General features: G+C 37.4%; 3 protein-coding genes and 4 pseudogenes across 3 annotated transcripts; 3 read left to right on the top strand and 4 right to left on the bottom strand.

Annotated features, from left to right (window-relative positions):
• Positions 1–29: 29 nt before the first annotated feature.
• Positions 30–3,007, bottom strand: LOC148960042 (uncharacterized). The gene has a single exon (XM_089109135.1). The coding sequence runs from the start codon at positions 3,005–3,007 to the stop codon at positions 1,049–1,051; it is 1,959 nt and encodes a 652-aa protein (XP_088965261.1). The 3' UTR covers positions 30–1,048.
• Positions 2,815–8,810, top strand: LOC135694285 (uncharacterized). The gene has a single exon (XM_065212963.2). The coding sequence runs from the start codon at positions 5,817–5,819 to the stop codon at positions 8,154–8,156; it is 2,340 nt and encodes a 779-aa protein (XP_065069035.2). The 5' UTR covers positions 2,815–5,816; the 3' UTR covers positions 8,157–8,810.
• Positions 8,811–11,770: 2,960 nt separating this feature from the next.
• LOC148960041 (uncharacterized) lies at positions 11,771–12,551 on the bottom strand (annotated as a pseudogene).
• Positions 12,552–17,641: 5,090 nt separating this feature from the next.
• LOC148960040 (uncharacterized) lies at positions 17,642–18,599 on the top strand (annotated as a pseudogene).
• Positions 18,600–18,813: 214 nt separating this feature from the next.
• Positions 18,814–19,416, bottom strand: LOC148960039 (uncharacterized). Its single transcript, XM_089109139.1, has one exon. It carries the CDS (start codon positions 19,414–19,416, stop codon positions 18,814–18,816), a length of 603 nt encoding a protein of 200 aa, XP_088965265.1.
• Positions 19,417–22,888: 3,472 nt separating this feature from the next.
• Positions 22,889–23,848, top strand: LOC148960038 (uncharacterized; annotated as a pseudogene).
• A 763-nt stretch (positions 23,849–24,611) lies between these two features.
• LOC148960037 (uncharacterized) lies at positions 24,612–25,399 on the bottom strand (annotated as a pseudogene).
• Positions 25,400–27,855: the final 2,456 nt, after the last annotated feature.

Genomic DNA, 27,855 nt, shown 5'->3' with positions numbered 1-27,855 from the left:
AGGAACTATTAAGGAACTTTTAGAACTACAAAGTGGTCAAAACAGGTCTCAAAATAAGGAATTTAAAGAACTAGGCCCGAGCTAGGTTCCTTATAAAAAAAAGCGTGTATGTCATTAAAAAATATTATGAAAAGTAGGGGACCCAGAATTGATCCTTGCGGCACTCCTGTTTGAATATCTTGCTTGTTAGACAAACAGCCACCATAGCTAACAGCCATTGATCGATGAAAAGATAATCTGTAAACCATCCAAGTTCTTCATCACAGATTCCGTACTGAGGTAATTTCTGAAGCAGGTTCGAATGACTGATGGTATCAAATGCCTTATTTAAGTCAATGAACATTGCACCAACTACTTTCCTTTCATCTATATGTTGCAGAATTTCATCAAATAAGAGAGTTGCTGCTAAGTAGACCAGTCAATGGCCTTTATTCATTTTCTCTGGGCGATAGTTCTTATTATCGCAACAGACCATGTTCCTCTGCTTGAAACCAGAGTGATTCAATTTCCTTTCACAGGCAACCATGTCATGATCACCGATGCTGGTAGGAATATAGTCCAGTCAATTTGTGGTGTAAGCTCAAACAAATTGCAACAGGAATGAATACATGCTAAAAAGATTACAAAATGTATTTATACCTTGAGCAAAAAAGTCCTAGAAAATCATTGAAGACATTGGAAACTTTAAATGCCATTTAAGGTAGTACATTGGCTAAATTTTGAAATATGGTGAATGCTGCAAAATATGGTCTTCTACCAAATTAGGCGTTTTTAGAGTCGCTCAGTAATTATGCACTCGTCTAAACTCTTCTTAATTCGTCTTACCTATCTACAAAATGATTTTCGCTTTGCAAAGTCTCATGAAATTTGGACTAACAGGGGTATTATTTCTCTATTTTGAGTCTTGAATGCGATTGACGCTTTTGATTTCAAGCCAAAATACAAAAACAACCAAACTTTACCAAACCAAACCAAACCAAATTATCTAAATAATCAAAAACGAAAAATTATCAAACAAATTAATTAGATATTGGTCATTCTAAATTATTCACAAACTGTCCTCCAAATTTTCTTCCATATCTGCCTGCATGGCGTTCTTGCAGCTCACTCCGCGGCATTCTCCGCAACACGTTGTGCATTTCAGACCATTCTGTTTGCAACTGCATCGAAGATTTGCGCACCCCTTTTTGCAATTACAGCTGATCAACTTGAGGACCTCTTCTGGTGCGTATGGAAGATCAGTTTGCAAAGGCATCATTTTCCCTTTTTCAATGATCCACCCCCATTCTGTAGGATCGAGATCTCTTCCTTTCCATTGCATTACTTGAGCGAAAACTTGATAACTGTGATACTTAGCAGCAGAAGAGGTGGGTGGAAGTACCTGTGGGCTGATAACAGATTTACCAGAAATAGCTTTATCACAGAAGGTATTGTAACGCAAGGCATCGAGTCCTTCACCTTCCTGTCCTTTATATAAGCAAACGAGGGCATGCTCGCCAGCAGATGCTATTTCCTCGGAGTTGGCAATATCATTCTGGAACACTGCAGCCTGTCGTTGTAAGTGTTTATTTTGTTGGAATATCTTAAACGATAACTCTTTACCGATGCCATACAGGCTAGATGTTGTGTCGCACCCAAGAATGGCATGTAGGAACAAAATATTGTTGCATATATCTTTGCCCAACAATTCCTTACATAGTTTAATATCCCAGACATTTGTACCTCTAGCATTCTGCTTGGACTCAGAGTAGAAGTAGATTTTTTTCGACTCTTTGTTTGAGTGGTAAATGAGCAAAATTAGCAAATCTGTGTCTTCACCAATCACCGCCGTCTCTTCTTCCACTGAGGTCTCAATCCCTTTTTGAACAATCAGAAGATCAGCATCAGCATCAGCATGGTAGACATCACAGCCCTCTGCCTTCAACTTTGCTGCAAGCATGTTGATAAACCTTTGCTTGTTTTCTTTGTTTGCAAGAAAGGTTTCTTTCCTTATAGTAAGAAGCATATTTTCTTCAAATTTCACCGTTGTTCCAGACGATAAGCCAACTCTTCGTTGATGTGTCATGTCCTTGGGCAAAGGACCAGCGGTATACCCATCAAAAACTATGAAAGCTTTTGTGTACTTTCTTTTCACATATGCCACATAACTATCGATAATGGAGGCATATGATGCTCCACGCTTCCAAGATATCCGTTGCAGCAAAGAGCCCCCATCTAAAACATACCTTACTGGCTGCGATGGTATTTCAATCTCTGTGTCAACCATTTTTCTTATGGTACTCGCCAGGACGGGCTTGTTAACTTTTTTCAAGGAGCCATTTGTTTCAAATAAAGATGCTGGAACAGAACAGAGCTCGTAGCTGAAAAGTTTTGATGTATCTTCAGTGGTATGACTTTTATCGGCAATAAGTCTTTGAAATAACAGCTGGGGTCCTACATGAATGTCTCCATCTGTTTCCTTTGGGAGCTTTTTTGCATCAAGCGTAATGGCCTGGTTTGCTCTTTTGAACAGAAAATCTTTGCAATATTGACCTGTCATCTTTTCAAGAATCTTGTTTCCAACTTCTTTTGCAACGTCAGCATTGACTGTATCTATTGCTGTTACCCCTGTCGCAATGTTGCGAAGACTGCAGTCGTCACTAAATGGATCTCTTACCTGAAAGTATGAAAGAAGTGAATTTGTGTCTTTCAAATCTCTGCTAATTCTCGCTTCTGACGTATCTTTATGTTGCTCACTGCTGCTGAAAGTAACTTCAGTAAACTCTTGCATAGCTTCATTGATCTCAGCAGTTGCTGGCATGGATAACAACCAGATCAGCCTCTGTGTTTCGGACATTCCCCTTCCTCTTGTCAAACCACCAGAGGTTTTAAGGCTTCGCATCAAAACTTGTTCTATGATGAGGTCTGAGGATAATCCAGCCCAATAACGATCAGAGCGTCTGATAACATGGAATCCCTTCTCAAAGGCATCATGGACACGTGGATGATCATCCTTTAGCTTGCTCATTTCTTGCAAATATATTCGTGCACTCTTGGTGTAGAGGCTGTGTCACGAGGGGGCAAAGTAAGGCAACATAGCTTGAACAGTTTGCAAGTGCAGGTTCCAATCTCCGGTCCTCTCAGCTTTGATAAATGTGCGAAGAATCTCTATCATTTCAAGGTACTGCAACCAAAGCTTTCCTGTCCTGGAATTGCTTGAAGACGATTTGGCATCGAGTATCTTCTGCCTTACATCCTCAAGATCATGTGATTGACAAACATATTCCATAGAAACCCTTCCTTGCATCAGGGTCATTCCATGCCAATGAGGGACAGTCATGTAATGCACCCTCTCAAATTTTCCTGATACTCCTATCAGATACTTAGCATTTTGAGAGGAAAATAACCTGAAAATTTCAAGTTGATATCTTTGCTCATTCAGATATTATAGTTATTTTGATTTTTGCTGATTCAGCATAATATTATCCACATATCCGCCATTTTGAATGTGCAGAGAAAGTAAACTTTGAGAAATTTTCATAAAGTATATGGAAATCATTAATTAAAATATCATTTTTGGATAAATTAGGGGCAAGGAATTCAAAAATTGCAACAGAAATGCACTAAATCCATTAGAAAACAGAGTAAATTATACCAGAATATAATTTCTTATACTCGCAAATCGCTTTTACCATCCACCAAACTATGAAAAAATTCACCTTGTTGGAAGAATGTGACAAATTTCAAATTCTGCATCCAAGAAGTACACAGGACAGACTTTAAATTTACAAAGAACCAGCAAAATGTTTTTCTTGGTTTCTGAGATATGCACTTTGCAAATTTGTGAGAAATTCGTGAAAATTTGGTATTTTTCTCAGTTGTTTAAAGCCATCTATATAGCAAATACACTGTATGTTATTGGAATTGGTGTTTTACAAATAGAATTTAACTATTATAATATATGGTGTTTATAATTGAATATATCTTTCCCATCAATACAACCCATTTTCAATGGTCCAAATTTACTTTTATACATGCTTAGGGAGTACGAAGACCTACAAAAACGTTCAAAATTTTGAAAACCCATGCAAAAATTCGGCAATTCCTAAAATGCATATTTCAAGGTAAAATTTTCTAGGGATGTAATTTATTTCAAAATTATTATCTGCCAAAAGCTAACAACATGACATGTTATTGTGCAGATTTGTTTTAAGTTTTGAAGTACACGCTTTTTTTATCAGGAACCTACCTCAAGGCCTAGTTCCAAAAGTTCCTTATTCGTATACTTCAAATCATCAGATTTTATTACCAAAAGTTTCTCAAAAGTTCCTTAATTATTACTGCACATCAATAAGCCTTAACACTTAATGGAGAGGGGTGAGATAGCATATGCGGAAACTACTCGACAAAGCACTTGACACACGAATAGCAAACAATCTATGCAATTATTGGCTGCAAATGAATGGAACCAGCTTTTTAGTTCTTGATGCTTGCAGTTTTAAAAATTTTGCAAATCGAAAAGTTCTTTAAATATTTCGGCCTTATACATGTAGGTTCCTTATAAAGTGGTTCCTTATAAAAAAAGCGTGTACCGTCTGTAAACGCGAAACACCACACCTTTTTAAACCTGGTTCCCAGTTGTAATTTGCGTAGGAATCGGGGAAGTCGGCGATTCTCTTGCTTCTTATGCGTACTGGGACAAGTGTGAACGTGTTTTTATCGGCTGTTCATGAGTCGCCGACTTCCATGACACTTTTGCGAATTTCGATCAGTCGCCTTTTTGCCGCCCCGTGCAGCATTGAAATCAAATTCTCATAACGGATGTGAACGCAATGAATGCAGAAGGGTAAGAAGAGCCGACTACCCTGATTCTTACGCGAATTGCGACAAGTGGGAACAATGTAAATCCTTTGTTCTTCAAAGAACTTCATAGTTAACACCTCTGCAATATTTCCAGCTAATGTCCATGATGTTTCCTGTCAGGAACAGGTGTATCAGTTTTTTTTGAGGTTTTATTTAAATCACATTTGCGCAGTAATTTACACAGCAGACGCTTTAAAAAGTTGATCTGTTACTTCGATACGACGCAAGCAGTTTAGGGTTTTGGTGTAACTATGAGTTTGAAGAATTGTTCGATTGGTGAAAATATTGGCACGCCTTGTCATTTAAAGTCTTACAGCAGAAACCAGGGAATTCAAAAGTTGGACGAGCTTGACCGGGAGGAACGAGAAATCATTTGGTGGAGATCTGGACTTTCGATTTTAAATGTGGGTGCAGACATTTGTTTACATCATAAACACGAAATATTAAAAAGATACATCATAAAGGAAACGTGGTGTTGCGATCCTTTCCATGCCCACACAAAGAAAATTAAAGGTATGTATGTTAGCAAGCAATCGTTTATATCTATTTTCAACCAAAATTGAACATCGAGCAGCGATAGTGAGCCTTACCATTAAGAATCTTCTAAAATCTAAAAAGGATACGCTGAAGTTCTGCATTTTTACAAGAAACATTGATTTTAACGAAAACAAACTGTCATTCATGATATAACCGACCATTTCAATGAAACAGTAACGTAGGAACGTGAGGGGCAGGTGTCCCTACTTTTCAGAGGATACAAGTTTTGTGCCCCTTTTTGTACGCAAAATTGTCCCTTTTCTCAGTAAAGTGCACTTTTTGTCAAAAAACTTCTGCCGTGCTCTCTTCTTTTGAACACATTCTACGCCCCTTTTAGGTTACTTCGAAATCGTGAACACACTTGATAAAGCATTTTGACTAACAAAACTATTTTTGCAGGTGGCCTTGCTGAAATAAAGCTGGAGCTTGCGAAGCACATGATCCAGTATGGGTTGCACGCTGTTCCAGGATATAAGCTATGCCCTTCATGCCAAAAGAAAGTCCGTGCATTGACGCAAGGTGATCCCCATGAAAGTATTTTACCCCAGGATGACCAATTCACGCAAGAACTAGATGATGAGTTAGCCATTGCAGAAAGTAAAGAGGTATTAAGTAGCACATTCATTGAGCTTGATTTGTCACCAATAAAACTGCATTCAATACCTCAAAACACAATGGTTACGCACGGAAAACGAAAAATCAGAGAAGCAAGCAATGAACTGTCCAAACGAGTTGCCACTGTTTTAAATGTTGATAAAAGTGTGATTAGTTTCGAATCAGAAGAAAATAAGTCGGCAAAGGAAACAGAGCAAAAATCAAGGGACCTGGATTACCTGGTTTCTCTCATGAAAGAAAAGCTGAATGTGTCAACTAGAAGACAAAAGATTCAAATTTTGACACTGACTCCAAAGTCTTGGGGACTCAGAAAAGCAGCAACAGAATTCAAAGTTTCCAAAAGTACTATCCAAAAAGCTATCCGCCTCAGAGATGAAAAGGGAATTATAGAACTTCCTTCAGCCTGTAAAGCAAAGAAGTTGAACCACGACATCGTTATGGCAGTTAAAGAATTTTATTGCAATGATGATTATACTCATCAGCAACCTGGCAAGAAAGATTGCTTAAGCATCGGAAAGAAGCAATATGTGGCAAAGCGTTTGATATTAAGCAGTTTGGAAGAACTATATGAATTATTTAAAACTAAAAATCCTAACTTAAAGATCGGGTTTTCAAAGTTTGCCAGCCTACGTCCCAAATGGTGCATTTCAGTTGGCCCCAGAGGTACTCATTCAGTGTGTGTCTGCACAATCCATCAAAATTTAAAACTGATGTTAGATGCTATCAGTATAGACAAAAGTTATCATGAACTTACAGACATGATTGTTTGTAACCGAGAATCAAAGGTATGCATGATTCATAGGTGTGCCTCCTGTCCAGGCATAGAATCAGTTGAAGCATATCTAAAAAGGGAACTCCAAAGAGTTGACCCAGGAAAGCTGCCGTTGTCAGATGAAATTGGCGCAGTTAACTACTGTGATGAATCTGAAACGTCTACAGATGATGAAGACAATGACTTGGATGAAATAAGTATTGAATTCAATCAATGGACAACAACAGATCGCTCTATGCTGACTTACCAAACTGTTTCTGCAAGTGAATTTATTTCAATTCTTTGTGAAAAGTTGGATAAAGTAACAGCTCACTCATATATAGCACGTTCACAAGCAGCATATTTAAATGCCAAAAAAGAATCGTTGTGTGCTGAAGAAGTGATTGTTTTGGGGGATTTTTCAGAGAATTACAAGTTTGTAATAAAGGATGAGGTTCAAGGGTACCATTGGAATCAACAGCAATGTACTCTACATCCAATAGTTCTTTACCACAAATTTGAAGATGCTGCTCAATTTTCTGTCCAATCCCTCTGTTTCACATCAAACGATTTGGACCATGATGTAAATTTTGTGTACAAAGTTATTTTTGAAACTGTTGCTCATATAAAGCAGCTCTCAAGCCAGGTAAAGAAGATCAGCTATTTTTCAGACGGTTGCGCAGGCCAGTACAAGAACTGCAAGAACTTCATTAACCTGTGCCACCATCAAGAAGACTTTTCCATTGAATGTGAGTGGAATTTCTTTGCCACCAGCCATGGTAAGTCACCATGTGACGGAATCGGTGGCACAGTGAAGAAGCTTGTTGCCATGGCAAGCTTGCAAAGGCCTTCAAATGACCAAATTTTATCAGCAGAGGCAATGTTCCTCTATTGCCAAGAAAAAATAAGTGGAATTGAATTTAAATATATTCCAATGGAGGAAATTCAATCCACACGAGAGAATATAAGAGAGCGTCTCAGTCAAGCAAAGACAGTTCCTGGCACAAGAAGCTTCCACCAATTTATACCAATAAGCTCATCTATTATTGGCGCCAAAAGAGTTTCTGAGGAAGTGGATTTTGCTCTTCGATTCAGTTTTGGAGAGGAGCAACTGGAAGGTGTCGAGGCTAGAGTTGGCCTCTTTGTGGTTTGCAATTACGACGAACTCTACTGGGCAGGAATGTTGATAGAGGTAGACAATGATATGCATGATGTCAATGTTAAATTCATGCATCCCAGCCTCCCATCCACTTCTTTGAAGTGGCCAAAAAGAGATGATACATGCTGGGTACCGAAAACAAAGATATTGTTCAAAATCGAGCCACCAACACTTTCAACTCATACCGGTAGGCAGTATATTCTTGATGGCAAAGATAGAGATAGGATTGACAGATGTCTTCAAAGGATGTAGAACTGCTTGTGAGTATATAGCTACATACATAAACATTTTTATAACTAAATAACGAGAAATGACAATTTGCTTGAATATCAATTTATCTAACCTTTAGTAGCATAAAGTACTGCGGAAAAAATGTTTTGAATATACAGTTTCAAAATTTCAGTGGACTCTTTGCCTAAAAACATCCCTTCAAGAAGTACTCTTGAACCATCTATCAAGAGAGATACTGCAGAGAAAGAGCCACAACTATTAGTAAAACACCAATTCCAACAACATGCAGTGTATTTGCTATATAGATGGCTTTAAACAACTGAGAAAAATACCAAATTTTCATGAATTTCTCACAGATTTGCAAGGTGCGTATCTCAGAAACCAAGAAAAACCTTTTGCTGGTTCTTTGTAAATTTAAAGTCTGTCCTGTGTACTTCTTGGATGCACAATTTGAAATTTGTCACATTCTTCCAACATGGTGAATTTTTTCATAGTTTGATGGATGGTAAAAGCGATTTGTGAGTATAAGAAATTATATTCTAGTATAATTTACTCTGTTTTCTAATGGATTTAGTGAATTTTTAATGCAATTTTTGAATTCCTTGCCCCTAATTTATCCAAAAGTGATATTTTTATTGGTGATTTCCATCTGCTTTATCAAAATTTATCAAAACTTTCCCCGCACATTTAAAATGGCGGATATGTGGATAATATTATGCTGAATCAACAAAAATTAAAATAACTATAATATCTGAATGAGTTAAGATATCAACTTGAAATTTTCAGGTTATTTTCCTCTCAAGATACTTAGCATTTGACAGGAGTATCAGAAAAATCTGAGAGGGTGCATTACAAATCTAATTTTTTTGTCCCACTTTGGCATGGAATGACCCATCAGTGACTCAAACATATCTTTCAAATTCCTCAAATCACTGGATACTTCTGGGGTTTCTAACACAGCAGCTGCCTCTGCACCTCTGTCACGCTGTTGAGGCTCTGGAGCCTCTCCTTTTGTATCGGCAGCATCCTGCTCTCTGTCAGCATCTGTAGGCAATGGTACATCACAGGCTTTCGATAACAAAATAGCATTAAGAGCTGTTTCGACTAACTGATGGCCACGTACTGCTCGGGAGATAGCTTTACCAGTGGGAATATGTGGGACAACATTATCAGCATATATAAGCTCGAGAGATTCTTGCAATCCTGACCCTCTCATGAGATATCCAATACTTCCGAGGAAACTCATTTCTGTATGAAAAGCTCCAAGTCGCAAAATTATTTGATGCAAAGGGCTATCAATTGGCTCCCCTTTGATGATACAAATGGCTTTCCACCATAGCGACTGATCAAAAGTGAGAATCGGTGTCACATCATATTTTTTGGCATGGCGAGAAACAAAGTCTAAGGTAGAGTGAATACAAGTGACATTGCTGGGATCCAAATCGATCATTGGCAAAAAGATAACAGATGACTTGCCTGGATACTCCACCTGGTGGCACCATTGCATTGTTCCAGACCATGATGGCCTTCTTGGGTTCAGCAACCAAGAAACTTGCCATAAAAGATCCAATTTTGATGTTGGATCAACAATTTCATTTGAGAGCAACTGATCGTACCTGATGTTGAGTTGGTTATTGGCTATATTGTACTGCTTGATGTTAATTGCACCGATGGCTGCTATTTCATCAGATGATATGTTGCATCGCCTTGGGATAAATGTTGAAGGACGGGCAGCACTCCTTGGGGTGATAGTGGCAATTATTCCCATTCCATGAAAAGTATTTCTTCCGTCAATAGTTCTAATGTTGTGATCGACGTTGTCTGCAACATATTGAACTAGCGTTTGTCCCTCAGGGATACTCAGCTCAACTCCATCTTTGATAGCTGCACTCCTTTCGTAAGCTTGCACTTCTGAATAGGAGCAACAAAATCCATGCCTATGAAGTGAGTCGACCAGAAATCTCGATCCAAAGTGGTGGTGCATTTGAACCCCAAGACCAAGTTGTAAAGGTGCAATCAATGTTCTAGGTCTCGCCGCCTCCATGATTGCTTGACCAATTGAGGCAATCTTACTTTTCTATCTTTTCCAACAAGAATTGTGTCAAGTAAGAAGATCAGTGACTCTGGTAGGTAGGACATTGCATTTTCCATAGATGATATATCACTGTTGCTTGCATAATATTCCTTTGAGGTGGGACATGACTTAATGGCATTCTTTAGGCATGTTGTCGCTGTTTTAACAACTCTCATCTCTTCTTCCTTAACTTCCTCCTTCTTTGGCTCATTATAGAACTTTTGCAGAATTTTTGCAGCAAAGGGTCGCATGGTTACAACATCAGTTCTTCCATCCAGCTAGGTGAAAATAGCATCTTCTCCGAAACGTTCTTTGATCCTCTTCTTCATGTATACAGCACTGAATGAAGAAGTTTTAGATTCCTGAAGGAAGTCAGCCATTTTTTCAACTAAATCTTTAACGGTGAGCTGTTCCTCATCATTTTGTTCAAAAAATTCCATAGCCCTTTCAAAGGCATAATTTTGCCTTTCTTCCAGTGGTCTGCCACGCTTCGTCTTCTTTTGAGGTGCTGCACCTTCTTGATTTGATGTGAAAACTAAAGGGATTCCTTTTCTTGTCCTAAAGTTTACACTGCATTTTTGGTGGTACAAAGCATCTGCAGCGTAAAGATCAATAGCCGATTCAATTCTCTCAGCGACGTTACTTGCCCATTCATCATTTCTTTCATTGCATATTTCGGAAACTGTATTCTGAAATTCGAAGGTCCTCACCGGTACAAGAGAAAAGTCCTTCTTCTTCCCTTGGTAGCGTTCCCCCTCACCACAAAACAGACAGTGCTCTTTAAAGTTGAATTTCTGAGCTTCAGATCGAAGTAAACGCTTGCACCTTGCTTGGGAGGTCTCTCTTGCAGCCGCTGCTATATTTTGTGGCTTTGTGAAATTTGCACGACAATCCTTGTGAACTGATTGACCAGCAGTAACATTTATCACGTCGCCTCGCTCTTTACTTGCGTTGTTGATTCCATTTGCACCTTTCTGACGAAGAACGACACCTGCTGCTATGTTCCAGATTGGTTTTTTGCAGATAACACACTCTATCTTACGTAACTGTCATGCAGACCATTTTGCCGGTTGTAGACTACGTTTTATTATCTGCACAAAGAAGAAATAACGCAAGCAACAAACAGGTTCTCTGGTCAAGATTCAAGGTCAACATGCAATTTGATCATATGCTCAATCGCAACAGCTCCTTCACCAAGATTTGTTTTGAAATGGTTCGAGAGGACTTCCCCAAATAAAGTGAACATCACAATTAAGTAAGCACTATGTTGAATAAATATCTATTCAAGAGTGGGTAATTATCTTGGTAGATTTAATGGAAATACTACGAGAGTCATTGTAAACCCATATGCCTTCTCGACTTTGACTTCTACGTTTAAAATCCATGAAATTTTTTTAGCTAAACCACCTTAACTCAGCTGGCAATTTGGACACTTTCCACTTCTAGAAATTCTTAGGACTTTTCATATGTTATAGAGCATAGTTTAATTAGCAAAACAACCATTATTTCGTTTCTGTTGCAATTTGTTTGAGGTTCGACCATTTTTGACTTAGTTTTACTGGACTAATAAGTTTGTATCATATTTGCCGGGTTATTTGTTAAGATGACGTCTATCAGAGTTTCAGATGATTTTGCTACTCTTGTGGGTTTTTCAACCATTTGTTTCAGACCAAAAACACTCAAATAGCCTTGAATTCTTTGTTGTCCTGCTTTAGAAAGTTCACATTCAGGTCTCCCATGAGGATTGTCTCTTGTGATTTTTCAGACACTTTAGAAAGTATGATATTCAAATGGTTGTTGAAATCTTTACTGAGATATTTAGAGCTATCAGGAGGACGATACATAATTCCCACTAGGAAACTCTTTGAATGTTTTGGCCTAATCTCAATCCAGATTGCTTCGATGTTATCATTTTCTAAATTGTATCGTCGATCCCAAACTACACAATCACCGATATACACTCCAACTCCGCCACCTTTTCCAGATTTCCTTGGACGATTTATGAAAGAGTAGCCAGGTATGTCGTATATTGCTTCCTCTTGCTCAAATCCCGCTTCGATGTATGTTTCACTGCCTGGAAAACTTTGTAGCAGTTCAGACACATGTCCAAGGTTTCCAAAGAGTCCCCTCACGTTTTGGTGAAACATTTTCATCCCTTTGTTGTTAGTCAATGAGGTTAATTGAGATGTTCCTTCTAAAATTTCCAGGCCCGGGACATTGCTCCACATCGCCACACATAAGGATTGAAATGCTAAAAAAGCTTTGCTTTGACGTTCGAATCCAAAATAAAAACTTTCCATCTCTCGCTTGCCACTGGCTTGAGCAAATAAATGACTCTCCATATTTGGTCTCCTTAGCTTCCTCTCCAATCAATGAAACTCCAATGCAGTCTGAGCTAACAAATGCACATCTCTTAACGTAAAGGTTTATCGAAAATATCACCACGAACCTCCCCACAAACCTCCACACAGCAGTCATTTTGATTTTGAATTTTGTGGTATTAATTCCTTAAAAAGTTAGTTTTCATATATGGAAAGTGAAACAATCCATTAAAATTTGAAAAATGAAAGAATCCTTGCTACTATAGGTCTGAAATGTAACTCATCCAGAAAAGTTAAAAAGAACTGTCATATTATTCACCATTTATTTGTGTTGAAATCTTTTGCCAGCTCACTTTTGAAGCGTCTGATTAAAGCGTTTGCAATTGGAACCTCAAAAGTCTGGGATACTCTTGCAAACCCTTTGGCTTGAGGCCTGTTTCCACCATTAAAATGTCTCATAAAAACGCGTTATGCAACAATACAAAGTAAAAGTATGTTATTGGAAAATGCATGGTGCTGTCGCTGGTAAGGAAAAAAATTCAAACTTACCCACTGCCTTGATGGCATAATTGTGATGCGTATTGGGGTTCTGAAGATGACCAAACTGACTTTACTTTCTCCGTTTTGCCATGGCAGTGCTCCTTATCAATTCTTTCCACCCCAAAACTAGAGTCTAACGCCATCTCACTTCCCTCGCTGAAGCATCTCAGCAAGAACTTCGCAAATTTGTCACTGCTCAAAGTGTGCTCAGGACGTGAATAATTTTTCTTTGCCTTATTCCAGATATCGAAAGTTGATTCTAAGAAATATACCATCTTAAGAGGCTCCTTTCTCTTTGGGTGCTTTTTCGCTTTCTTTCCTTGCGTGTCCATTATTACAATGGGAATTAATGCCTAGGCCCTAGCCTCTCGAAATCATTTTCGTACAGTATGAAAGTGATGAAGGTGATGGCATACAAGCGACATTTGAACCTCAAAATGCAAAGTGGCATAAATCATGTAGAAACAAATATATTCCCATGGAAGCAAAATATCATTCACAATGCCTTGCTAATCTGTACAACAGAGAAAGAGCTGCAAGAAGCAATGTGTCTTGGAGCGATCAAAATGGTACAGTAGATACATCACCAGAATCTATAGCACTATCAGAGCTTGTGGCAATTATTGGAAATCGATGCATGGTTGATGAAGGGAATAACTTCATTCTTCGTATTGTCAGATCTAGTCAAAATATACACTGCTCATGTGGAGGAACCTAACATCAGAGGACATTCTACAAGATTGAAAGAAAGTCTTTTAAAACACTTGCCATATCTTGGAGCCTCTACAAGCAACAATGGAAGCAAGATAATTTTGGGTCCAACTGACAAGATAGGTGATGCTATTTCTGAAGCCTGTTCTCGTGATGATGAAGATGATGAAGATTTGCAAAAAGGTTTTTGCCAAAACTCCCCCTTTCGATGGGACATTTCAAGGAATGTCAGAAGTAGAGACTGTGCCAAAATTATTAGTTCTTTTGCTAGAAATGCTTATGGAAGGCCCAAAGGTGACAGGTAGGACTTCAGAAAATGACTAAGAACATTCAGTTGCACTTAATTTAGCACAATTGATAAAGTACAACAGCACAAAACGGATTGGAAGTAGCAAAGGAGAATATCGACGCCATTCAAGAGCACAAGAAACACCATTCCCTATATATTTGGGATTGAAAATGCCCGCACAAACTCGAAAACGTGAAGTAATTGATATACTTCATGAGTCTGGACTGTCAATATCATATGATCGAGTTTTAAGTATCTCAACTGACGTCGGTAACAAGATTTGTGACACTTGACAGAAACGGCGTTTGCCGACCTAGTTTGAGAAAAGGACTATTTACAACTGCTCAAGTGGACAACTGTTCAGTTTTTCTTGAGACATTTCGTAGGTCATTGATAAAAATGAAAAGAAACAACGGTTCCTAGTACAGATCCCTGTGGCACACCGCATGTGATTTTTAGTAATTCAGAATTTACGCCATTGACTGAATCAAATTGATGTCTTTCTGAATAGTAGGACCGAAACCAAGCCAGGGCTTCTTCACTGATACCATAATGTTCAAGTTTGTTAATCAAAATATCATGGTTAACAGTATGAAAGGCTTTTTCCAGGTCGATAAATATTCCACATCCATATTTTCTAATGTCAAGAGTATTTCTTATTGCTTCATTTATACCAATAAAAGCATGGTCAATTGAATGATTTTCCTGAAAACCAAATTGTAAGGACTAGATTACTTTGTTATGAGTAATAAACAAATAGAGTCGCCTGTACATTAATTTTTCATATAATTTGCTGGCAACAGCGATATAGGCCTACAGTTTGACTTAGTTTTGGTGTCCCCCTTTTTAAAGACAGGAATTACTTTGGCTACTTTTAATTTATTTGGAAGAAATTCCGTTGAAGAACGACTGATTGATGAGTGTGGCTAAGGAATTCGAAATTTAGGGTCCTAGAATTTTCAATAGATTGATCGGGATACTGTGGGGCCCAGAAGACTTTGATGAGTCCAATCTAGAAATTTCATTCTCAACTTCTATATGGTCGACTGGAGAGAGCAAGATTAAATTTAAGTTTTTATTATCAAAATAATCAATAGGTGACTCAGATATTTTTGGCAAAGTTTTGGTAATATTCTCAACACCATTGACAAAGTACTCGTTAAAGGTATTAGAAATTTTAGTTGTGTCTGAAATTATTTCTTCTTTATCCTTGATTTTGCCAATACTTGCAGGGACAGAGCCTTTGTTAGAGATAATTGATTTTATGCTTACCCACAGTTTTTCATATTTTAATAATTCGTAGAGAAATAGTCATGGAAATAGTTTAGCTTGCTTTTCTTTATCTCATTTGTTACCCCATTTCTGAATTTTCTGTAGAGTTGAAGATCCGATCTATTTCTTTTCATTTTTCTAAACATGTGATCACAAATTCGCATCATTTTTTGTATTTTGCTGTTGATCCAAGGTTTTGCTTTCATCTTTGATTCTTTTTTGGGCACTTTTTAACTGGTACATGTTTTTCAACAAGCATATTAATGTCCTAAGAGAATTTGTTATAGTTTCCATTAATATCGTTATCAATATAGCTCAATTCTAATTTATTAAAGTCAGAAATAAAAGACCTCTTGTCAAATAATGAGTAGTCATGTTAATAGGTCACTGACTTATTGTATTCCATATTAGCGTTTTTAAGAATTAGAAATTGCGGGAAATGGTCGGAAATTTGGATTAGAATATTTCTATATTTAATTTCAGAATTCATCAAGTTTGTGAAAATGTTATCAATTATTGTCGACGAGTTATAGGAAAATCTTGTTGGGCGATTTATACAAGGCAAGAAGTTGTACAAAAAGAAAGTATTGACAAAATCATTGGCAGGTGCGTGAGAATCGAAATTTAAAAGGTTTATATTGAAATCACCCATCATAAATACCTTTTTATTGATTAGTTTTGGAAGAGTACCTTTAAGATATTCGGGAAATTTTTCAAAGTCAGAACCAAGATGTCTATAGATGCAGCAAAATAAAAAAAATTTTCCGAGTTTATTATCTATTTCGACCCAAACTGCTTCAAATTCATCACAGTTTAAGCTGAGGTTATTTCATAGTTTAGAATTCAAATACTTCTTGACATAAAGTCATATACCTCCATTTTGGCTTGACGATTTAGTGTCGTAATAATAATATCTGACATTTGTTAAAATTTCATTTTAAGTTTGATTCCATGTCTCAGAAACTCCTATAATATCAAAATTAATTTTAGCCTAAGCACATTAAGATTAATAAGTTCATCATGGTGAAAAGAAAGACTCCTTATATTTGTATGAAGAATGGAAAGATCGCGAGAATCATATCTGAGGGAACTAAGTTCAGATACAGTAAAATAGCGTGAGTCAATAGTTTGAGGCAGTTGCTCATCAATGTCATAGTCACTCAAGTATGGTACTCCACTTAAGTTCAAAGAATACTGAAAATTTAGCAGTTTTGCGATATATGAGGGCTCTTCATGGTTCGCTACCTCAAGCATATAGTATGTAAAAGTAAAAATTAATTAAACGTGAAAAGGTGGGAGTGAAGCACAATTTGGTTTAGCAATTGGATATTTAATCCTAGCAGTCAAGCTGAGCGGCGTTAGTCATTTAGATTGAATCTACGTGTTTTAATAAAAGGGGGCGTGCTGTTGACAATAGATATGTTACTGCATAAATTCGTCATTTGTTATCGAAATGTCTCTAGGCATCTTCAATCATGATTTAAATTAAGGTATAAAACGGAAGGTGGCAGCTTAATGGAGCAATTGCAGCAAATAAATTAATATACAATTTTCTAAGCCCCCTTGAAGATTACGGTTTCGAAAAACAATTTTAAAAAAACAACGATAAAGGACAGCCATGTTTAAAGAAACGAGTTTAACCTATCTAGAATCATTGTTTCTCAGCCTCTCAAGATCTTTCACATCATTAAAATATACGAATTCTCCCCTCTTAAACCAGCACAAATTGCAATTAATGTCTGCAAATGCAAATGATTCATGATCGTTATTCAAAATTTAATTTGCCCTTTTAATGATTTCCCTTCTTCTCCTTGTCAGGTCTAACATGGTGCTATACCTTATGGTCTTCTTACGTGCCTTATAAATTACGGTTCTATGTTGCCATGTGGTTAGTCGCACAATCATCTGCTTTGTGCGCTTACCTTCAATTGTGACCAATTTCCCAATTCTGTGAGCACAATCAAGCACAGAGTGTGGTACGTCGACCCCAATCTCAACCTCCCTTACCTTTTGAAGACATTCTTCGCTTGATTCGCTCTTTCCTGATGTTGGCAAACATCGAATGATATGAAATGTCAATGATTCCTTCAGTTATTGGAGATATGAAAGTCATTGTGAGTAAGGATCTCATATAGGATGAAACTCATATAGGATGAAACTCATATAGGATGGGGTAACAAATTTTTAAGATTTGTGGTATCTATTAAAAAAATCTAATTGGAATATAAATATCATTCTGACCTTTTCCAACAAGTAATTGAGATGATTATTCCATCTGTCGAAAGAATGGCTTGTTTGAATGCATATAATTTTTCAGGTATATGTTGACGAGAGCTACTTAATTAAATCAACACAGTCTGAATGCCCTAGAGGTGAATTCAAGTGTAGCCATGCAGCTGCCCTTTTTATTCATGCCATCAACAGCATTAGTGTGACAGATGTGGAGTGCTCATGGAAAAGCAGAAGACTGAGAGTCTTTCCACACATGCAGTATCCGAACTTTATCAACCCAGAAGGCCAGGATATGTTCCACTCACAAGGGAGCCAAATGATGAAGACAAAGCTGCTCTTTATGCAATTATGGGCAATTTACAGGCCTGTGGTGGCTTTTAAGTCCTGAGCCTCAAAAGCAAGAGAAGGCTCAAGTAAAATTGGTCAAAGAAGTTGTCTTTTCAAGCAAAACACAGGAAATTCCTTCATTTGTTGAAAGGCTCGATTTAATCAAAATCAAAATTTTGATAGCTTCACAGGAGATTTTACAAGCCAGTCAACTTACTGTTGGACAGAGGGAAAATCCACAGTGGCATCTTGTAAGAAAAGGAAGGCTAACTGCAAGTAGGTTTGGTTTAGTCCTGAATGCCAAGAGGATAACATCTTCCTTAATTAAACAAATTCTTGGAGAGTATGATCTATCTGGAGTTAAATCTATTGCTTGGGGCTTGACCAATTAGGCTGAGGCTATTGGTGCATTCTCTAAAAGAACCAAGCTGGAGGTTGTGAGCACAGGGATATGGCTTGATTCTTCTTGGGTTTTGGGTGCTTCGCCTGATGGTTTAGTAGGTTTGGATCATGTTTTGGAAGTTAAATGCCCCTATACACAAAAAGATCAGTCACTTGAAGAAGCATTAAAAAGCAAGACATTTTGTCTACAAAAGGAAGGTTCCTTGTATCTTTTGAAGAAAGATCATGCAAATTGGCATCAGGTACAAGGAAACATGTATCTCACAAATAGAAACGATTGCTATTTTGTTGTGTGAACACTATCATGGTCGGTAATATCGAAAAAAAGAAGGATCCTTCTTGGGAGGAAAATATTGACAAATTGAAGAATTTTTATTTTGGCAACATCCTACCAAAGATAATGAATGATGAACTGTTTTAAAATATACTATTATGAGCTATTTTGCTTCTTTAACTTACAACCGTTTCTGCTGCTATGTTACAATCATTATAAATAAATTTTTAAAAATATCAATCAAAGTCAGTTGTTTCACAGCATTCTTTAATCAAAGGAAGCTGCAGGTTAACCAATGCTGCACAAAGCTGAAAGATGGTGTCGATACGGCTTCGTAAATAGGGTGGCACAAATCCAAGTATTTTAAAATCTTTCAGCCTTGCATTTACACGCTCAACATGTATTCTGCACCTTGCAATGTTTTTTGTTGCTGCAGCTTTACTTTCTGTAAATTTTCCATGTTGCAAAAAAGGTGGAATATTAACAGAAAATCCTGAAGGTACCATATCGTGTATCAAAAACCCTTTGTCTGCTACTATAAGGTCTCCAGTTTCCATTTTGCTTAGCAACCCAGACTTGTTCACAATCTCCTTATCCAAGATCGACCCAGGGTAAAGGCTGCTTACAAATGTAATGACCCCATTTGGTGCAACTCCAACCAAAACTTTAAATGAGTTCATACCTCTATATGTTGAGTATGATGCACTTTGATTGCTCATTAAACTGGGCCTTGCAACTTCTATGTCAGTGCAATCAACAATAATCCTACAGTTGGTGAAAAGTGAAAAGGAAGATGGTAAGCAAAATTCATTCTTCTCCCTAAATGGGGTTGATAGCATGATATGTCTGAACAGTAATTTATAGAGAATATGAATGAATTTAGTAGTTATGTTTGAAAATGTAGCAACACAGCAAGAAAAAAGTTGAGCCAAGTGTAGGTTTGTATAATTTTGCAAAGTTTCATGAGTGTAATAAAAATCTGATCCTCAAATGAAATGCTGACAACTTTCCACCCTGCATAATACACCATAGTTTCTTTAAATCTTGTGGCATGACGGACAACAATTTGGAAAACTTCTTTTGTTGGCAGTCCAGTTTCCATGCGAATGACCTCTTCACTAAGAGTGCATGCAGCATAATGTTTTTTGTTGTAAGACGCTTCTTTTTTCTCTCTGCCAAGTCATTCCTTGTTTGTTCCAGCTCAGCCTTTAGTATGACTTCATTAGGGAGAAGAATATCTTGATCAACAACTGGTTGTGGCTCATTTTCTCGATACCTAGCTACAATATCTGCAATTGTTTCTTCATCACTCTGTTTTCTTTTTTGACCTGGACTTGCTGCTAGAGGACGGAAAAATCTTTTCAGCATTTCTGGCATAAATTTTGGGGCCAAAGCATTTCTCTCCATTTCGGAAATGACAGCTACAGACCCTTGAATGGGTGCTGGGCTCTCTATCCTCTCTCCTATATAGGAAATAAATTGGACCACATTAAAGTTTATCAAAACAACTGAAATATACTTCTCAGATTTTTCTTTTGACTCGTATAAAGGCAACTTTTGAAACTCAAGTCATTTTCATAATTTTTAAAAAATGTCTTGTTATTAAAAGCAAATTCAACATATATGAGCACAGGTGCTGACTTTCTCTAGAGGTTTTGATTTTTCCAGGGATGGCTAAAGACTTAAAATGAATGTTTTAACTAAAAAAGGGTTCTTTTTATTTAGAAAATGTTTATGACACAATTCGATCTCAATTATTGACAAGGAACCACGCCAAAACATTACATTTGATTGTCCTGTCACAGGGCCGGGGGAGGGGGCTTGCACCCTCAATCCCTTACTTAGTCTGTACCCATGTAGTTTAAGCACTGGAATAGTGGCGGAAATTAGGATCCGATTACTTTTTGCCTAAAGACCTACATGTTGTGTTGCTACGATTACGGTATGCTATGCAAAAGCAGGCGATGTATCGATCTAGGCCATGGCTGAAATTCACATCGCCGGTTATGAAAAATTACAAATTAATCTAACCTCAATAGCTTCAACCATCTCTTGTCTTCCTGGGGCTTTTTTTCTTTGCTTGGGAATCCAAAGAAATGACAGTAGTGCGATTCTGACTGGTGGTTGCAATCAGGAGCGAAACATTGAGCCATTGTCACGCTTTGAAAATTAATCGTATACTCCACCAAATATGTGTTTTTTGCGGCAAATCGACTAAAAGGCTTTAAAGCATACAAAATGTTTCAAATTGATTCTTTTGCTAACAGGAAATACTTGTTAAAACTGACTTTTTATTACGGCCTATCGACTTCATATACAGAGTAAGGTATGTTTAGAACAGAAAATTTGGTTGCTACGCGACGTGACGTCACACTTTAGCACTCTATTGTTTGTGCCATTAAAAATACAAGTTCCTTGTAACCTTCAATCTTTTGAATTGCTCTCCAGAGTTCTGAGACATTGTACTTTTGCCATCATTTCTAATGTCTGAATCAATTTATAAAGGGCTCTGCTGTTATACACGGAACCCCACTTACTTTAATCATCTACATCCAAATATATAAGATCTTAAACTTTCCTTTACATAAAACCATTGCAGAACTTTTCAGAACTTTTTCAACCCCTGGCAACAGTCGGTGAAGCTTGAAAGAATCTGACTGGAAAAGGACATTGACACCTGTCAAAAAAGAACAAAACCTATGAGTTGTTGTCAGTCAGCTTGTGGAGATTTCGTTTCGAAAACTTCAGATGCGAAAAGCAAGTTGAGGGGTTTCATTGCTCTAAAATTATGTTAACACACTGAGAAAGCAAAAACCATCTTGTCTTCTGAAGTGATAAGGCTTCAAAATTTTATGGGGCTCTGTTTCAACCAACTTTTGCACATTTTCAAAATATTTCTGCCAGATGGGTGAGTTTTTGAAATATGTATAAATCTCATGTACCAGTTGTTCAGCAGTTTTAAACAGTTTTTCAGAAGAATGACGGCCAACCAAATGAAAGGGGTGGTAAAAGCGTTTGAAAACGTATATTCCAGGTGCTTGATCAGTAATTAATCTTTCTGACCTTGTTTGAGGTTTCCACCATCTGATGCATAACCCACAATTTTTCTGAAGGTAAAGCGTGTTCTTCAAAACACCCTAGATTGCATTGAGCAGATAGTGAAGCAGCTAAGTGCAGAATCGTTCACTTGGTGATACAAACATGAAACTTGGCCTGGACATTGGTATTATCCTACCTTAAAACTCTAGTCGATGAGCCAAGTGAAATTTTTTTCCCTTGCTGAGAAATTTAAGGGTCGATTTTCAAGATGGCTGCCATTTCCAAGATGGCAGCCATGAAGACCAAAACATTTTAAACTTCACAAATTGTCAATAAAAATCAACAAATTTTAAATAGCGATTTTAAAAAAGGTTAATACACCGAAGCTACTAAGATCTTGCAGCAAACGATGTCATTTCTGGCATGATTTTGTTGACCTCCAGTCTGTGCCATTTTTGGAAACATGCGGTTAATTCTGAGCTAGGATCCCTGTGTTTTGCATCCGGCAGCCATTTTAAAAAAACTGTTTGATGATTAGCTCGCGCTTCTACAGATAAATCTATAGTTTTTTTTGCTCTAAAATGGTAAGTTATCTGCAATTGTTCATGCCCGCTATTTATTTGTATATGCATGACCTTAGCATGTCTCGAAAAGTTGGGGAGAAGCAATATTTGATGTTTGAAAAGGTACGCACTATAAAAAATGAGGGGCCTTGCCCCCTTCCATCCCCTCGAGGCCCTATATCTCGTTTAAATGTGAACATTTTATTATTTGGTGATGTCAATCAATTAATGGTACTCAATCAAAACCAGTCTATAAATGCAGTCTCCTTCTTACAAAAATGTCAAAATTTTATTTCCTGTTATTGATTGGACACATAGATAATTGCAGCTGGTCGTTGAGAGCATGGATGACAAGAAATGGAAAACAAACTGAGCGAAATGCTGTTTATGTCAAAAAGACAGAAAAGAAGACTTGAATATTAGAGAGTTTCCGATCGCCGACGCAGCTAGGACGGGGACGTTTCCGAGGCCTGGAAATAGCGCGGCCGTTCCGTCCTCCTGCACATGTAAAAAAATAAGATTCCGATTCTACGACGGGGACGTGCATTGGGGCCAAAATTAAATCAGCTAAAGTGGATGACATGCTGTATTTATTGCACGATGAGGGCGATATCGACGACGAAGAGCTGCTTCTTCTATTAGATGACCACCGAAAAATTTGCACGTTGGCCTTCCGTTTTTTAAGTACGAACGTTTTAATGTTTTTGAGATGCGAGAAGACAAATGTGAAGTGTAATTTCGCTTCAAAAAGGATGACATTTTTAGACTTGCAGCTGCTTTGCGCCTCCTGGAAATATTCAAGTGTCAGAATGGTGTGGTGGTAGACGAAATCGAAGCCTTGTGCATCGCCCTAAAGAGATTTGCTTACCCATGCAGACTTGCTGATCTCATCCCTCGTTTTGGTAGGCCTGTATCACAACTCTGTATGGTCGTAAATCTCGTGATTGACCATATCTTCGACAGATTTGGATACCTCCTTGCCAACCTTGATCAGCCATTATTGTCACGCCATAATCTGAAGGTATATGCACATGCCATTCATCAGAAAGGTGCTGCATTAGACAACTGTTGGGGTTTCGTGGATGGGACAGTCAGGCCCATTTGCAGACCAAACCAGGATCAAAGGGCTGTCTATAACGGCCATAAAAGAGTGCACGCAATCAAGTTCCAATCGGTAGTGGTACCTAATGGACTTATTGCCAACCTCTTTGGTCCAGTTGAAGGAAGAAGGCATGACAGTGGCATCCTGGCAATGTCAGGTTTTTAAATCAGTTGGAGCAACATTCCTTTACACCTGATGGCCAGCCTTTGTGCATCTATGGAGATCCTGCATATCCTCAGAGTTTTTCTCCAATGCCCCTTCGCAAGAAGACCAAACCTCACTGTTCAAGAGCAAGCCTTCAATCAATCCATGAGCAGGGTTCGTATTTCTGTTGAGTGGGTGTTTGGTGATATTGTGAATTATTTTAAATTCACAGACTTCAAGAAAGATCTGAAGATTGGCCTCAGTGCAGTTGGAAAGACTTATGTTGTTTGTGCCCTACTACGCAATGCACTTACTTGCCTGTATGGGAACAACACATCTGCTTTTTTCAATCTGCAGCCACCACTTCTTGAAGCTTTTTTAAAAAAAACAGCTTTTTTAAAAGCTACCAAACAGCTTTTTTAAAACCTACCAAACAGTTTTTTTAAAAGCTACCAAAGGTACCAAGTTTAGATTTATCTTATCACACATGATAGAAATCTCAGTGTATGGGATAATTAATATTGATAAACAAAAAATTAACCAATTGAGTCAACCATTGATAGAACTTAAGTAAATGTGACTTTTCCAAAACAAACAGTATATCACTTCGAACACACTGAGTTGTAAAGAGCAACATTTCATTAATTCCAAATCACAATCTCGTCTTGTAGAACTATTTTATCAGGACATGAGCCTGAAAACTGACACAAAAATAGTAAAAATTTGAGAACAATCTAAGGCTGAGATATTTTACAAGGTGATTTCGAATATAAAGCTTGTTGAAATAGGCTTTTCAATGCATAACCTGTCAGAAAATTGCTATTAAGAAAATTGATATTAAGATTATTTTTTAAGAAAATAGTTATCTAAATGAAAATATAAGGCCATTAGTACTTCAGTGAAATGTTCCTGTCTAAAAATTTCTCTACTTGCAACCTAATTATTTGGAGCGGTAGTCATGGTATTAGTTCAGGTTTTATAACAAAAATTGTCAACATGTTTATCTTCTAAAATTTGTTCTTACTTTATAATATAGTCATTAAGTTCTTACTTGAAAAGAAGGAATGTTTGGATATGAATTTTATCTGGCATTTTTGAGTTTTATAAACAGAGGATCTGTTGGTACTAATAATACCAGCATTTTCACTTGGAGGTTCCATCATTTTTACTATGAGTCTTAACCTGGTCATTCCTTCTTTTCCAGTCTACTGTGGTAAAGGGACAGTAGCAATTTGTTTTGCTGCTGTACCTCTTCCAAAATAGCCTGTTGCTGCTGCAGCTGTTGTCTTAAAATATTTATAATTTCATCATCTTTCTTCAGCCTTGCCTCCAATTCCCTCTCCCTCATAAGTTGTTCCCTCTCTTTTATTTCTTGCTCTTTCCTTCTCATCTTTATCTCTTCTTCCTGCATCTTTTCCTTTAACTCAAGATCTCGCTTCTTCAACTCAAATTCTTTCTCACTTATTTTGACTCCCTGCGCTCTCTTTTCCTTTAAATACTCCACTGTATCCCCCCATGCCTTTTCTTCTTCCTCTCTCTTTCTACATTCTCCCTCTCCCTTGTCTCCCCCATTCTCTCCATTGCCCTCTTCCTCACTGCCTCTGCTGTTTCTTTTTCTTTCTCAATGTCATTTTTCTTCTTTACCTCTCCCCTCAACAACTGTTCTTGCTGCTCCCTTGCAGTCTCTGTTATATCCTCAAGAGCCTGATCCAGCTCATCGGGCTCTTCTGGACTGATACCACTGGCTCTTTCCTCGCTGGCCTTTTTCCTTTTAAAATCTTTTTCAAGTTTGGTGAAGCGATCTCTCACTGACCTTTGGTCAACTATGAAGTGAGGATGCTCCACCAAATTCAAATTCTTGGCAATTCGCTCCCAGCATTGCCCTCGGTCATGGGTGCCATGCCTAAATTGAAATGGCTGGACAACCAGCACTTCTCTACAAATTAGCACATCATGCTGCTTGGTCCATGTCATTTTGTGCCTGTTTGAAAAGGTTTAAGAAGGGTTGAAGGCAAAAAAAAACCTTTTCACTCAAAAATTATATATGAAACATAAATGATTACAGATGTTCTAGATATAATTGTGTATATCTCAGTCTGGAGAGTGTGGCAGTTCTAAATAAAATCTCACATGCTCAAAGTCATTTCAGGTTGGTTTTCTGTGTGTAAACCTCATGGCACTAAATGTTATGTGTATATGTAGTTCCTAATATCAGCATACAGCACTACATTGACCTGGTGCATAAATCTGCCATGCTCTTCAGACTGGTGTATATCTTACAGGATACCTTCAACATTTTTACAAGAACACAACTGTTTATTTAAGAACAGAAAATGTAGAAAGCTGCATTTTGACATGCATAATAAGAATTTGGCAAAAAGTCTTGATTGCAGTTTGATTGCAATTTGGACGAACACTCATTTTTATAAGAAACAAAGGTCAACATTTAGTAGCGAAGTGTCTTAGTGTTGCTGCATTTTTCAGCACTTGCTTTTGTCAACTTTCTTAATTGCATGTCATTAATTCATAATTGAAACTTTTTAACTTATAACTGAAACCTGAAGGGGACTTGATTAACTTATAACTGAAGATAAGTTGGCTTTGAAGAACAGGTAGATGTTTGTAATAGCTTTTGTTACTTGTCCTACTCTCAGCTTTCTTCAAGCTCTCTTTTCTGAAATGTCCCAAGCAAGTTTTCTATATCAAGTTTGTTGAATAATAGATAAGTATATAGTGTTTTTGTGAAGGGAAAAAGCTTTAATAATAGCTGGTAATAGATGGTAAAATCCCTTTAATAATAAATATCTGAAAATTTTAGCTTCAAATGCGTTATGAAGCTGGCACATTTTTGATTAAATAACTCTTAGACAAAGTTTAACTAGTTATAAGAAAGCCATAATTTATAAGAAATATAAGACAGTGTTCAGTTAGTAAATGACAACTACATTCAATGCGATATGACTACAAACACGGGTCGGCTTTCCATTTCTTTGGATAGTGGTTCTGTTGCCATTTTCCCTCTGAAATAGGTCGATTTGATAAGGCTGAAATGCAAAAGAAAGCTTCCTGAATTGAGCTGTTTTTACTTCGAAGAGATAGATTAATGTCTCGATGAATCAAAATTATATTGATTTTAAACTATAACATCAAAAACATTTAACTCTTGCCTTAAAAATTCTGCGTTCTTCCTCTGACGGAAATTTTCGAATTTTGCGTCGTAGGCCAGACGAGAAGTAATCATGGGGGGTATGCAATTTTTCTGACTGCGCTATTTCCAGGCCTCGCAAACGTCCCCGTCGTAGCTGCGTCTGCGATCGGAAACTCTCTATTAATAGCTTGCTGACCGCATTAGATCCTGAAAGACTTGAAAAAGGCAATGGTATTGAAGAAACCTTACGAGATAACAATGCAATGTATAACAAGTGGTGTAGGTCCTTATATAGCAACACTAAGCTTGAAAGGGCAAGGAAAAGGAGTGTCGGCGAATCGTCTGGCTTGGTTAGCAAAGGAAGATTGAAGAAACAAAGAAAAAGTGTTTCCAAAGAAGTATGCTTTTTGTGTGACGTATGCTTTAAGAGGAAAAGGAAGGTGCTCTTAGAAACATCCACGATAAAGTTAAATGAAAGATTAAACAAATGAGACATGTTCTCTGTTACTCCGAGTTTTGTGCTTGCGCACTCATCAGACAGACTATAATGAAGAATATTCCTGCTACCGCGGTATAAATATATAAAAGGTGTGATAAAGTTAGACAAAATAAATTTTATTAGATACAGGTTAATTTGTTAGGTGGAGTTCTATTGTTCATGAGATAAAACTTGTTTTCGTGTCGGCATTTGGAGATTAATTCGGATCGTTTGTTTAGAAGAATTTTGTTATTTGCTTTGATGATGTATAGTTTTTCTGCTAAGCATAGGTCCCTTTAGAAGAGTAGAAGACTCACAACAAACTGGAAACGAAGCCAGTATGTATGAACTGCACATTGTTAGGTACGTTTAGCATTTCTTTTTGGAGTGGGATATGAAATGTAATTTAGATTTTTTTGGGGGTATCAACTGAATTTTTGAGATATAGGATGGGGTGCCAACTTTTGTTTGAAAATTATAGAAAGCTTGTTTTCAATTGGGTCTGCTATGACAATAGCCCGGATGGTTTTCTTCCCTTTCAGCATCTACTAGATACAGCAAATCCCTGCATATAATATGTATTCTATTTTTAAACCAAATAGCTTTTTTAATAGGGCTAGGCTGCTGTAGATGCACCTATGAGTGAAGAAAAGTAAAGCGCAAACATTGTCATAGTCTAGTTCGAAAGATTCTCCTTCCAGAAATATTCTACTAATGTTTAGAAGAAAAGGCGTTGAAATGGAACCCATAGCAAAGCATGCTTATTGTAATAAAACTGGGGTGTTATTTTTGTTGCATATAGTG

Source organism: Rhopilema esculentum, chromosome 7 (assembly GCF_057945365.1).
Source record: "Rhopilema esculentum isolate cy_ngs chromosome 7, ASM5794536v1, whole genome shotgun sequence".
Taxonomy (NCBI): Eukaryota; Metazoa; Cnidaria; class Scyphozoa; order Rhizostomeae; family Rhizostomatidae; genus Rhopilema; species Rhopilema esculentum.
Note: the sequence above shows the minus strand (reverse complement) of the source record. Positions and strands in the feature narration are given on the sequence as shown.